This window comes from Mercenaria mercenaria, chromosome 6, assembly GCF_021730395.1.
Source record: "Mercenaria mercenaria strain notata chromosome 6, MADL_Memer_1, whole genome shotgun sequence".
In the NCBI taxonomy this organism is placed as follows: domain Eukaryota; kingdom Metazoa; phylum Mollusca; class Bivalvia; order Venerida; family Veneridae; genus Mercenaria; species Mercenaria mercenaria.
Window position 1 is genome coordinate 71,040,130 of NC_069366.1, and position 15,310 is coordinate 71,055,439.

At 34.5% G+C, this 15,310-nt stretch overlaps 1 protein-coding gene across 1 annotated transcript in view; it reads right to left on the reverse strand.

Annotated features, from left to right (window-relative positions):
• Window positions 1–5,891: 5,891 nt before the first annotated feature.
• LOC123548649 (uncharacterized) overlaps window positions 5,892–15,310 on the reverse strand; it is a 29,759-nt gene continuing 20,340 nt past the window's right edge. The window contains exon 2 of the mRNA XM_045336111.2: window positions 5,892–9,316. Coding sequence (XP_045192046.2) covers window positions 7,281–9,316 — 2,036 coding nt within the window. The 3' untranslated portion in view covers window positions 5,892–7,280. The remainder of the gene's footprint in view (window positions 9,317–15,310) is intronic.

The window sequence follows — 15,310 nt, forward strand, 5'->3', positions numbered from 1 at the left end:
TGAATCCACTGCAGTTGTTCCCTTTACAAAAATTAAACATTTTTCACTCCAATTTTACAATGACATCTGCATACAGAAATTGCAAACTGAAAGTAGATCTAGTATTTAAAAGTAAAAAAAAGTAAATTTCAATGATATTTTTAGCTAACCTGAGCATGATGTTTTCATTGTGAGCTATTGTAATTACTCACTGTCAGTGGTCCCCTTGTCCAGCCATCTGTCCACCTGCGCATGTAATATGACGTGAAGCTAGGAGAACAATAGATAATAGCAATTCTGTTCATCCTGTTTCTTTTATGTTGCTAAACTTCTTTTAAGTGGCTAGAAAGAACAATAGAGGAAACAAAGAATAAATCTTCTTGTCTGAATTGCATCAAACCTGGTCAATAGCATCCTGGCTTGGTCCTCTTTCAGTTTTTTTTTAAATATTTCAGCTTGGTCCCTTTTAGGAGGATCAGGAAAAAAACTTTAAATGACTTCTTCTCCTTAACTTCTTGATGGATCTTCATCAAACTTGTTCAGATTTGGGTGCTTCGCACAAGAGCTAAAATAAGAAAACCCTTCAGACAATTTCTTCTCATGAGCTTCTTGATGGATCTTCATTTTATTTGGTCTGAAGCATCATTGTAAGGTCTGTTTCCAAATTTGTTAAAATAGGAGCATCCAATTCCTTTTAGGGGCCGAGAGAGCTTAACATAGAGATATCTTGTAACAACTTCTCATGAACTGGTGAATACAGATATCCATTATAAAGAGATCTTTTAAAACACCCATAGCCTTTTCCATTTATTTTATTGATTTTTTTCCACTGAGTTTTAAAGACCAAAGGAACATATATTATTTGAACTGTTTCAGTGTCAGCTGTCATGAATGCTTATTTACGTAATAAGCTAATATGGACTGTGGAACTTTTGCCACCTGCATGGTGCATATTTTGTTTCTCTTCTAGAGTTTTACATGCTTCAACCTGTTTAAGCAATCTAAAGCTATCATGGCCCTCTTGCTAACATAAAAAATGTAAGAAAAGATAATAAATGTCTATTCCAAAGATCAATGAGTTTTATACATATTTTTTTTTTTTTTAAATAATTGAAGGTACTGATGGTGTCATCAGAGAATTTCCATGCAAAAGAAGCAATCTTTATCTAAACATGGTTCAAACTTGAATGCAAAATGAATTACCATAGACTAAGCCATTTTACACATACAGCCTGATATTCTTATTGGGAAAAAAAACAGCCCCTATTAAAAATGTTGCTGCCATCAAGACTAGACAGATATTTAACAATTTGCTTCCTTATTGAAAAGAAAAAAATGTAATTTACTTTTGTAAGTTGTGTCCAAATCTTCTGCATAAATATTACTTCATAGGTGCATGTTTCTTGTATAATCTTTTAAAAATTAAAACAGATATGTAATTATACAGTTATTGACTTATGTTGAGGTCAGTATGTGTCTTTACGGACCTGTAGAAATGATATTGACCGAGGACGCAGTCCGAGGTCAATATCATTTCTACAAGTCCGTAAAAACACATATTGACCGAAACATAAGTCTATAATTGTTATATTATACGCCCTTCTCAAATGCATTCATTTGACTGGCCCATATTTCATACATATAAGAAAAAGTGATATCACAAGAGTCATTATCACTTTTGCAGGTCAATATCGCTTTTTGCGGACCCGCGCGTGCACTCATTTTGACCAATCAAATGAGTGCATTTGAGAAGGGTATATAATATTCAAATTTAAAGCATTGTTCACTTGTAAAAAAGTCAGGTGCCACAAAGATTAAGTTCAAAAACTGGTAACCAACCATGATTGTGTTTGATAATGTTCTAATGATACTGAAATAATCATAGCTAGTAGACTACTTTCGGTATTTCTATGCACATTAGGGCTAGACATATCTAAGAAAATAATATTCTTAATGAAATAGTATTCATTTTGTGTGCCTTACAGTTAACTGCCTCCTTAATTAAGTAAGAGCCTTAACATGCTGTTGCCATGAGTATTGCTTAATATATGTCATCTGCATTCCTGAGTCACATTTCAGCAATGAGTTATGACATTTTGTACTTCTCTTATATTCTATTAGAGATTTATTTAGTCTGCAAAATAGCATTCAATGTTTAAGATGTATATATTATATTGCGTTTTATAAAATTTATTAATACTAAAGGTTGAAAGAATGTTATATTTCTTTTGTTTGAACCATAATTACATTTTTACAGTTTTACAATTGTATTTGATAGATAATGCACTATTTCAACAATCTGAACCAAAAGTTTCAGCACAGTGTATATAACATTTTAAACCAAGCAAAGGGAGGTAAAAATTCTTTTACAGACTTGCATTTCCAATGACTTTCAGTTGAAAGTAAATTTTTGACAAAAATTATACATTAGATCTTATTTTCATATAATTCTATATAATATGTTAATCAAATTAATACTTATGCTAAAATAGAATATTGGGCAACCAGGATAAGAAATCAAATTTTTAAAATTCCTTCAGTGAAAATCTAAGGTAATTCAGCACTCAGTGAACATATTGTTATAGTTTTGGACAAATCCATTACTTGGCAAAACCTGGATTAAAAACCATTAAGAAGACATAATAATGTCACATTTTCAGTCCTGTTCTCCACGAACATGCAGTTTGTAAGATTAGCTTAAAAATCATGCAAATATTACACACTGGACAGAAAACACACCATATATTATATATGTGAAGACTTATGAAAATTTAATTTTATTAATAAAATTAAGATTGATCAGTATTCTAAAATTGCTTGGATATTTAAATGCCATGGAAACTAATTATACATATGTTAGAAATGCTTACACAAAGAATGAAAGTACCTGATACAACAGGTCTTGTCAGACTTTTTTTGCAAGAATAGCTCAGCAATTTAACATAAATATATTTGACACATATCATTTTCCAAATGTGTAGAGTTTCAAAAAAAAACCTGACCATGTTGGCAGGTTTTTAAATTTGACTGTCCTCCACCCACCATTGCAAGTGAAGGGAGCCAACATTTTGGTTACAGTGATTAGTGTCTCAATTGAAAGCTAGCAAAAATATATGCTTGCCAAATTTTAGAGGGTTGAGGTGGCTCAGCAGCTCACCTTTCACCTGCCTTTGGTACTCATAGTGTTTTTTTGGATGAGTATATACTGTGCATGATACTGTGTAAAATTCAATGCTATAATGACTAACTGAAAAAAATCCTTTGTTTTATATAGAAGCTAGTAATATTTTATATGTTGCTCTGCAGAAGGCTTTTTATAAACTCTTAGACTTGGTGTCTACTGTTTTGGAATATTTAGTTGAATTTTGTAAGTTGTGTCCCTTTGACTGTAAAGTGTAGTTATAGTAAGAATAGGATAAGCATGTTCTTTGTTGACCATTTTGGACCTTGTCAAGAAAAATTATGACTTTACTTATTGAGACCTGAGTGGCAGTGAGATTACTTGGGAATACTGTATTTGTATTTTTAGCTCACCTAAACACAAAGTGCGCATGATTAGGGTGTAATCACCCTGTACAGTAACAGTCACTGTCCTTCATAACCGTGTATCTCAACATTTTGACTGTTAACACTCTAGAGGTCACACTTTTTGCCCAATCTCAATGAAACTTGGTTAGCATCAATAAAATCTTTGACAAATTAGTTCCTTTATCATCTGTGATCAGAAGCTAGGGATAGATTTAAAAAAATTCTACCACATCTTCCTAAAACTTTGTCACATTAGTTCCTTTATCATATGTGATCAGAAGCTAGGGATAGGTCTAAAAATTTCTACCACATCTTCCTAAAACTTTGTCAGAATGTATTTCTCTATCAAATCCATGTCATATTTGAAACTGGGTAACTGTATGCCTTAAACGTAGTTACCAGGTCAGATCATAGAAAAAGCTTGGTAACACTCTAGACGTCACATTTTGTACTTGATTATCATAAATTTATGTGAGAATGTTTGTCTCCGCAAAATATAGGACAAATCAGAATTGGGTAATCTGAGGTCAGAAAACTGTCACCAGATCAAATCATAGAAAAATCTGGTGATCACCCTTTAGGCCATGTTTTCCATTTTATCTTCAAAAATCTATGTCAGAATGTTTGTCTCTATAAAATCTAGGCAAACTTGTTTGGAATGTTTATCTCTATGAAATCTACTTTAAATAATATCAAAATTTTCCTTCATTAACGCTGTACCAAGATTATCCAAATTGTAACATGGCAACCAGAGGGAGTAGTCGGAAGGGGCGTATTATATGATGACGCCGGTGTCCGTCTGTACGTCCGTCCGTCTGTCTGTCCATCCCTCCGTTAGCAATTTCGTGTCTTGAACTGATTGAAGGATTTTAAGAAACTTGGTACAAATCGAGGGCTGAGCGCGAAACTATTGTATCTTGTTCTTTATTTATATACAGTTACAATAGTTTCGCGCTCAGCCCACGAAATGTTAATCACATCGAGACCACGTGCAGAGCGCATGTTTTGGATTTCTCGCTTCATTGTCAAGGTTACATTTAGGGGTCAAAGGTCATAACTTCGGACGTATATTGCTCCGCACTGCGGTGCTCTTGTTCGTATATGTTTACAGTATTTCCTTTATGCATACAGTCGATATTAATAAAATCTTCTTGTCAAAAACACTGTCACAGTTTCAAAATATTCTCACAGATAATTTCCATGTGTGACCCTCAACCAGAATTGTTCAAGCAATCTTTGGAACTCAGTGAGCGATCTTGGGCCATCTTTGCCCTCTTGTTGGTGATATATGCCTTTAGAACAATCATTCCAGAACAATAGTATAGGAAATGTACAGACACGAGTATAAGACCTTGTGAAAAATTTATGAACATAGGTTTTCGTGTTAAAAGGGGTCACAAAGTGACAATACATAGTTTTCATTTTGGATGAGTTTGGATGAAAATACCTGCTTTCTATCAGTTTATCCATAACTTTTCACAGTGTATAACAGCCTGCTACTGTGTTTGGTTTGTGTGTGTGTGGGTAGTGGGGTGTATTAATTGTTGAACACTTGAAGTTATTGTTCTTCTGCTTTTACCCTTTCTTCTGTCCATTGAATTCCTGTTTCCAGTACTTTTAAGGTTATCACACAGACAAAACCTATGAGACCAAACTAATGCAAGTGAAGATGATTAAACAAAACATTCAGGGACATATTATGTTTTCTTGCACCCTTGCTACTGCTCCTCCTTCTATAATGAAAACTTTCATTTAATTCCTACAAGTAAGTGTTAATGTCCGAACAAAAACAGTAGTTTGATAGGTCAGGTTATTCTAAACAGACTGAATTAGTTATTGTTTCTGTGCTCTGCATTTACTTCCATTACGATCTAACGTCAGTGTCCATTGAATTCCATAGGCATTCGGCGCATTTGTTTAGTCAATAATGATGATAAATATTATAAAAGACAGTCCAGGACCCAAAAATAAATCCAGCACCAATTTACCGTATATACTGATTAATTGAAGCAATTAATCAGTATATATTAAATGGGGGCTGGGTTTATTTTTCGGACCTGCAATTGATCAGTATATAGTAAATGGATGCTGTATGTAATTTTTGGGTCCTGGACCGTCTATAAATGCTTTTTTTTAAATATATATATCATAATTATTGACCAAACAAATGCGCTGAATGGCTATGTTGAATTCCACTTTTGTAGGCCGAATGTAAATGGCAATTCATTATTATACTGGTATAAACAGTGATTGTCCCCGATAGTTAGTGACTGTATAGTTTACAATTAACAGCGCGTCACACGGACGGGCACAGGAATCCTAAATAGGATTTTCGTTTAAATTATTTGTTGTCAATTTACTGACACAGAATACAGTACAAATACTAATATTTACATCTTTAATGGCTTTATATAGAGCTATTACAAAAACAGTATGAAACGAAAACAACATGAAGACATAGAACAAAATATGTCAGTCTTACCCTTCAAACAAATGTAACAGGAAAGTGATAAATATATGACACGTAAATATAATGATAATATATACATACAATGTAGATGAATAGGTATATGTTATAAACTGTTTTGCCTTATAATATTGCATTTCTTCGTTGTCTTACTGTGTAACACAGCAATGTCCAAAATAGTTTCTCATGTGGTATGGTCATTTTCTGGATTATTTTAGCGTTTTGCAGCCCGTAGTTTAGAAATTTATTTGTTTGAAACCTGTGAACATTCGCCACGTTTTGACAGTGGAATTCGTACACAGTTCTGCCTCTTATCAAGGCCAGTATATTACAAATATTCATGGTTTACGTATCCCCGTCACTGATTTTCGTTTCGGCTAGTAACTTGTCTTTCACCATTCCAGAAGTTTAAAATATAAATGGCAAGGAAGAACGTATGAAACATTCCCAAAATAATTTAAAAAACTTATATGTACTCTGTGGCGTATGTAGGAACCTGTCGCCCCCTTAATGCAAAAAGGTACCAAGTGCCTTCTTTATTCATATGCTCATGGTACCTTATTGCATTAAGGGGACGCAGTATGATTTGTGTAAAATTCTTAGTTTACGTAGAAACCTATGATTTACGACAAAACCCATGATGTATGTAGAAACCATCTATGGTATGTTTTGTGAAGGTACTTATGATTTATGTAAACACCTATGGTTTATATGGAAACTCATGGTAAATGTAGAGACCTTTGGTTTGTATAGAAGTAGACTTTGCTGCATCAGAACGAATAGTATTCATGTATAAACTCTTTTATCCGGAAGCATTGTATTGCTATTGCCTTTGTCTGTCTTCCTATTACTCATTCAGTTTAGCTTAAAACCGCTGTTTATGACATCAAAGGTTGACAAGATAATGTTTATGTTGTAACTGCCAAATGTAAATTACACAATGTCATGACGATTTTTGTTTTCGTCTAATACAGAAATAATTTATAGACATCTACATACATTTTATACACGCATTTGCATAAATTCATCGTAAAACATTTTAGTTATTTAACATGCTCAATGCAAATTTGAACGAACACATGCAAATATTGTAACTTTTCCTATGCCTTGATTCAAGCTCGGCGTTGACCTTCTGTCGGCAGTTACTTTATATACCATCATGATAAAAAACTGTTCGTAAAATGTTCATATTTTCATGATAAAACTAATTTATCATTTTCTTCGTCTTTCATCACAGATTTTTCTTACATGGAGACCAAGATATGTCTCTTAATTTTTATCACATCATCTGTTAAGCGTAGACGATTTACAGTGGTTTTTCCATGTAAGTAGCGAACAACAGATCGTCTCTTTTTGTACTGTACCCAATAACTATAGAAGGGAGATAGCCTTCCTTTTGTTTTTCAGCAATTGTTATCAATAAGTCCTCGGAAGTTAGTCCTTGGCTGAAGAGCCATTTAGTCATCCTTGTTTTCTTGAACAGCGCTGAAAACTTTGGCTTTCCACGATGGTTTGATGCGTCTAAATAAATAAGTCTTTTTTGTTCACGAGCATATTTTCTAACGCATTTCTCCAGTCGTGCTTCGCTGAGATTTTCCTCTGACGAATAGAGCGGTTTCTGGTCTTTCTCCTTGTCGGAGTCCGCTTCCAGAATAAAGGATAGAAGTGCGTCGTCACGGTTATATTCTAGTGACTGGACGAGTGGGCGATATCCTTTCTCCTCGTACAGATTCAATAGGGTTTTGTAAGGACGATCAAAATGTTGGATACCATACAGGATGTGACTGTCGTTTCTGAAGGCACCTTTATGGAACACCGCGAGAAACACGAACTTATCTCTGTGCGAAAAGCTTTTGTAGTTTTGGAAGAAAGTCATGTTGTAACCAAGTTTCTCTAGCTCAAGCTTCTTCTCCACCAGTTTTTCCCTGGTAAGTCCGGCAACTGCGACGCATTCTCTACTGGCTTTTGGGTCTTGTTCTGCAATAGTAGTAATGAACGTCCCTCCAGCATGAGTATAAGCATTAAGCCATATTACATTGAAATCTGCCCTTTTAAGCGCTATCAGGTAAGCATTTGCTCTATGTTCTTCAACTTTCAGTCTGTGCAGTTTTGTTGTTCTGCCTATGGTGAGAAGCTTGTCATGAAGATCGTTAACGAAAGCGTTTGTCTTCGGCCATTGTGTTTCTCCTTCAACCATAGCTCTTGACAACTGCTTCAGAGGAGCGTCAATTGCCGGTTTTCCTTCGAACAAAAGTGTCCAAGACATTGGTTCATTTTCTTCGCTAGTGTACACAGTTCCAGGCTTGTGACGTTTTAAATTCCTATGCAGGAATACAGCATCGGGTGCATGGGGCTCCTCTCCAACCCAGATAGCCCCATCTTGATGAACTTTGAACCCTGCTCCATACCAGCTTGCATCGCCGGAACGGTCAAGTCTTGGTCTGCGTATCATAGTTTCAATGGTGGTATCATTTAGAAGCTGGTAGTCTGCACTGCCATCTAAACATTGTGCAAGACGCATTACATCATACGCATTTGTGAACCATCCTAGACAGGAATCAACCATGTATGTTTGAGCATATGCGTAGTATTCGCCGATAACTTCGTGTTTTTCGCGCAGCTCTGCATTAATTTCTCTAGGATTTCTTCCTTTATAAACCTGACGCCCTTCATGAGTGTGTGGACCTAATCTGGTATGCCACATTCCGCAATTGTTCAATAGCTCTTCCTTCACTACTACATCATATGGCAGTCCAGTAGTTTCCTCTATTACACGTCCTAAGATAAGGTAACCAAGATTTGAAACGCTAGATTGAGTGCCAGGCATGAATTCTAATTTCCGACTTGCCATGAAAGAAATGACATCGAAAGTGTCCAGTGGCGATTTCAACTTCATTTCCTTTGATATATTCACTAGGTGATGATTCCCGTCAACCAGAAACTCGTTGAAGACCGGATCACCGATTGGGGAAATTTCCGCATCCCATCCGCCGGCATGACGAAGCAAGTCATCTACAGTGATTTCTAGTATTCTTTTGTCTGTTATTTTCTTTGGATTTGGCGTCATTTTTGGAAGTTTACCTTTCTCTCCAAATATTTTGTCTGTTGGATTAATAGACCCTTCCTGAATTAGTCTGAGAACAGTAAGAGCTGTAATAATTTTTGAGATTCCCGAGGCTGGGAGTAACGACTCTGGATAGACATTATGTCCCGTTATTGTGCGGCCATAGCCCTCAACATAGCCAAGTCTGTTGCCTAGTAGCACACCTGTCTCTCCACCCTTATATCCATTCTCTGTTATAAGATTCTTGAAAGCTTCACCATACTTTGTACCGGCAGCTTCTGAAAATATAAGACAAAAGGAATAAGGTACATGAGTATGTTTGGTTTGGACATCTCATTTGCCAGTTCCACGGGCTAATTTTTGTAACTCTACAATATCGCGATTCTATAAACATCAGAATATGAATTTTCATTGGCCAGTTCGACTCTCTATTTTCAGTAACTGTGCAATGTCGTGATTAATATCGTGTTACATGTTTAATAAAATGTGATAATTTTTTTTGTGCAATGAATGATCACTCTAGCCAACAAGAATGAATATTTTTCTTTTTTTCTTTAACACAGTTAAGTGCAACGGGAAAATGTTTTAATGTAGTCTTCCTTTTCATTTGTTACTACGCTTGGGGTAAATGCTAGTATTTTACATAATTCAGTAGGATAAGATTTTTTACATAATTCAGTAAGTCAGATTTAGGTCATGCGCTTAAGGGTACTGTAATTTAGACGAATGTCGCTTTCTTAAGTAGTATAGAGATACATTTTATCTCGTCATTACTTAGCTGTAGAGAAGCATTAATGCATTTTTCACTTCTTCACTTTTATCAGTTGTTTTAATCTAGAACTTATATGTAGACATAAAACAGCTTTTTTTGTTCATGTTCCAGTGTTTACCACCGTTTGAACCCAGCTGTCTTCCCAGTAAGCTTCCGATTAAGCGTGGGTTCTACGTGAAGTTGTGCCTTGTCTTTATCAACAGTTAAAGCTAAAATGGTCACATCACATGACACAACATTACCTGCATTGTAACTGTGTGAATTAGTGAAATTAAACTACAAGAAAAAAACATACCAAATGTCAGAGGCAGTCATAATCGACTTTTAACGAGAGTGAAAGATTTTATTTTGTCTGGTTTTAGGTATCGTGTGTAATCGAAGTTTGTTTGTTCTTAAGGCTCGTCGTCTATTCCACTTATTGTAATTTTCTATCCTACGATGGATACAGCGTTCCTCTTTGATTTTCTGATTTTATACCCATGATAACATTACATTTTCATTAAGAAACTATTTGAAAGGCTTAAAAAGCTCTTTTGAAATCGTCTTGCCCCTATCAGATATCAGGTTTGTATTGGCTGTTAGTTTTATCTTGTATTACATTTACATAAGCAAGCGGCGTAATGTGCTGGCATGATGGACTTGTACCGTTCCTTACCTTTTCCCAGGGCTTATTTACATATACTTAATCGTATAGATTACAACAGTTGAGTGAGCAAGAAACAGTAGTTGTATTATTGTTGGTACATCTACCCATATTTTGTTACAGTTTGTATTTTTGTTGGTTGATTGTAAATGCTCAGGAGAGTGAGAAGAATAATCTTCAAAGAGATCATTTCTGGATAGATGTTTACATTTGTATAGAAAGTTTTTTTGTGACAGTTTGTGTTTTGTTTGCTTTGAAGTCAAGGTCACACCGACTTGTTTCAGGTCACATGGCAACTGGTGGAATAAACACAAACGTTCATTTTAGCGTTATTTCATTGTATTAACATAATCTAAATTTATGTTAAATGAAAAGGTTGCAAAAAATATTTGTCAGACCTTCTCCACATTGAAGTGTATGTAATTATATATATGTTTTCACTGTTCGTCATATCTGTATGTATGCTTGTTATGCCATGATGGGCTAATAGCCTTATGGAATAAATAAAATAAAAAAAACTAAACTTTCATCAACGTGCAGTCTTGAATTTAAAATGCCTACGGACGTTGGTGAGCACGTGGGTAGAACCATGTTCCTTTCGTAAGCCATCTTGATGGTTTTCGCGCATAAAAACATTCATCTCTGGGGCTTTGAAGTCAGCGACCTTAAACACTGGCTCACGGATCCTTTTTATATACAGAAGTGATAAGTCACTTTTAGAACAAGAAGATATTAAGAGTAAAGTTTTCTGTTTAAAATCTGTTTTACCTTTTGTGTTAGCCATGTTTTATGTAAATTACAAATCAAAAACTTTGAAGGTTGTTGATGTCTTTTAATTTCTTGGTTCACGGAGATTTCTGTGGAAGGAAATACTTCAAGACACTTTCCTTAATTGATAATAGTCACATTGGTAGCGGTCACTTTCACATTTCTGTTAATTTGAATTCATTGATCTTTTCTAATTATTCTTAAGACAATTCAAGCTGGTGTGGAATTTCCATTCTTTTATTGAGCTTTTGTTTTTCCAGACAATAGAAACATTTTTTTTCATGTATTTTCAGTACTTGTTAACCTGTTATTTTCAAAAGTATCTCAAAGCGGTAGATATCACTTGAAAAAACTCTACTATAACTTTTCTTATATTGAAACGGGAAATGAATCAGATGTTTTATTTTAATGTTTCAATCATTTTGTGCACCTGTTTACCGCCGTTATCTACATAATGAAGTTTTTCCGCGTCATTACCAATGCATTGAACACAAACGTTTAAAGATTACATTTAATCTAAACATACAGTACCAAAACCTGTAATACATAATCTATTAATTATTCTTTTGATCAGTTAGAAGGATATTCATTTTGTTGTAAACTTGCGTCTTGTTTCTGATTTACCTTAAGTGTTTTGACATTGGCAATCCTTTGTTTTATTGTAAGAGCATTGACAAGTGTTTTGTTGTATGCCAAGAAGAGGGGTTGTCTTGCCAAAGACACGGTGAAACAGAATTGAAACGCTAAGCAATGTTTTTCTCTTTCTTTATAATTGTTTTTTTCTGTCTGAATTTTGAAAGCAGTGGAATCAGGGCATACAGGGTAATGATGAGGTTGGAGTATCCTTGTGTCGGCTACTATAAATAACATGTGAAAAAGCATTTCCGAAGTGATACTATGTTGTTTTTTTTTTTTTTCGGTCAATGCTTGCAAGTGTTGAATTCAGTTAAAAACTTATTCTTAAACCGCCTTAAAATATGAGCGTTCTTAAAACAGATAGTCTACTTCTTAAAATTGTTGGACCAGAATCTTGATGCAATGTTCTCACGAAGTGTATCAAGGTATATGTAACTACTACTTATAGAGAGTGTTTTGATAGATTAAGAAACAAACTAAATGAGGTAATTCGTCATTTTATGTGAAAATCCGGGTCAGAACATTATACAGGTAGTGAACTTGAGTTATTTTGTTATTTCACAGGCGGTTGAGCTTACCCATTATGTTCATTTTATGCAGGAAATCATATTTCACAAAGTGCACTGGAGCATCTTCTTTCAGTTTTATCTCCCAAATCAGCTTTAAGGGTACGTTATTGCACAATAACTTTGTTGCTGTGAGTCGAGGCGAAATAATAAAGCCTTCAATGTCGGAAGTGTGAATGAAATAATTTATGACCCGGATTAATGTTTTTAAGGTTAACACTGCATAGAGTTTAGCTTTAAATGTTTGAGATACCTAGGGATTATACCTGCTATCTGTTACGTTATTTTACATAAATTTAACTTTATAAGTGATAAAAGAATTTATATGAAAGGCAGACGATACCTTTTATAAACATGTGTGATAATCCTGTATATAGTTGTTATTCAAACGAAGCCACTTTAAGAATATAAAACTTAGGTTTGATAAATTCTAAAAATGTCACTTGGAAGCAAGTTCAAGTTCTTAAGAGGTACGGATACGTAAGCACTACCCCTGCCCTGCCCTCCACCCCATGCTTAATCGACAGTCTCTTATTAAGTGGATCTCAAAGCACCAGTAAAAGTACAGGGCATCTTCGCGCCGCCACGCACGGGACGACTTTTTTTCGACCGCCATACGGCTGTTTTTAAGGCTGAATGTATATAAAAGAAACAATGTTTAGAAAGGAGTAGAGTTGGAGACAATGTCTTCATGATGAATAAAATGAATATTTCACTTTAGGAATATTCCTTTCCACTGTGGAAATATACACTTAATACTTTAAAGGGCCGACACTGTTTTGCCCAGTCATTCCGTTTTTGCTCTAAGCTAACATACTGCAACATGCTTTATATATGATAATGCATACACCATCTGACTAAGCACATTTTCTCCACACAGTTTAATCATTTCGAACATTTTTCGTACAGGATAGAATTTCCCCCAGAGTGACAAATTATTATTGCAAGTAAATAGCTTGGGATAAAGTTCTCATTCTTATTTTATGTTTCACTTGCTTTCTATACAAAACGACTATAATTTTGTCCGAGGATGTTTTGTTGTTAGATTTACGAAATGTTTACAAACAAAATATTACTACCTTTAGTACTTTCAAATAAACATTTGAACTAAAGAAAAATAAATAGTCAAAAATTGTTTTCCAGTGACAGAATTAAACCATGACGTAGGACTTTTAATAACATATTTTAACCTGTTTGAAGTTTTAGGCTTCTTCGCCAACTTTAATAATTACATTCTTCAGACTTGTACGATCTTGTGCCAAAATTCTATATGTTATAGCAACATTTCTTGCAGTTTTAAGTAGAATGTAAAATCGAATATATTAATGGTTCCGTTACTTTATGACGGGTTGAGCAGCGAACACTTGAGAATATTTTCAGTAAATAATAAAAAGTTAAAATATGATGTACTCTTATATCTTGTATTATATTAAAATACTTTGCTTTGATCAAGGTAATACCTTTGGAAATTGTACGGGAGACCCCACAAGAGAAAGGTAATTGCCTCGGTATCAGTTTTTAACAAGTGACCGAGTATTTCATTGGCAATACAGAAGTCCCTTTTCAATAGTTACCTTGACCTTTGACCGACCAGCATAGGTCATGTGTTGACAGTTTATTATTATTACTACTACTACTACTACAATTTTTGTTGATTTTGTACAAAATAACATTGTTTTGAGCATTCTGCCTGTCTGCTTGCCTTCCCATCTGTGTGACAGTCACACCTATTGATACCTAAAGCAGCCCAAATCATTTTCAAAATAGTTATTGTAAATTTGCAGTAAAGCCAAACTAAACCTGCCAAGATCCATACAACTCAAATTTAAAAAATGTTGATTGAATTTAGAAATTTTACTTGCTATTTTTATGAACACACATTAAGGCGGACGTTTCAAATGACATTTCACACTTATATGAAAACCCCCACATAGACTATACTTGTAAAAATTTCAGTACTTGTAAATATTTCTTTTGTGGTCCTGTATTAACGAGCTTGTTTTATGACGATTTACTGCTATTAAAAACTGTTTAATTGATCGTATCATTTCCCCTGCATCTTATTTTAATATCAGAATGTACATTATATAGCTATAGATCGACATTCGATTGTCGTAAATAAATCTTACAACTAGTTAATGGCCAATATGGGAGTACTTGGGTTTTGTATTCGCTTTAATTTTTTGAGGGTATGACCGCTCGGTGTTTTTGTACTTGAGGTAATTACGAGTCGAAGTTTGATCTCCTCATCAGGTCACAAGTGGTACGTGTATGTCTGAAGTGCTAATTTACATTTTATCGACATCTTCAACTTTGTCAAAGTTTGTGACTTTCTGTGAACAATTGAAGTGTATGGATTTACGTTACAGGAACTGAGCAAAACATATTTGAAAATAGATAAATTTTTGCATAGTTCGCATTTATTTATCAGTTGTTTTAGCTTATGATTTGTTTTTATAAAACTCTTCATTTAAAGTACTTAACCAATTGAATAATTTGGGTATCAATCAAATCTCGAGAACAAGAAGAAACTTCAAAGTAAAGCCACCAGTTGCACTCTGTCCTGTGGTTTTCGAGGGCACCTATTTATCAACGTTTGAGAGCGGCAAAAATATGATTTGCCATTTATTTTTTTCGTGGCAAATTGATACTAAACTGTATCTGCAGATTGAATAGATGCGAAGTTTCATTACAGTATAATGCTAATTTAGCAATGACAGATCTTGAAAACATTTTTGAAGTCTAAAACGTAATTTTAATGAAACGAACAAGGTAAACATTAGAGGTTAATCTCCGACTTTTTTTCCGGAGCCATGTACCCTTGCTAATCGTATTTATTTAAATTTATGCTGTTGTGCAAGACACTTGATTGACGGCATATCATGAC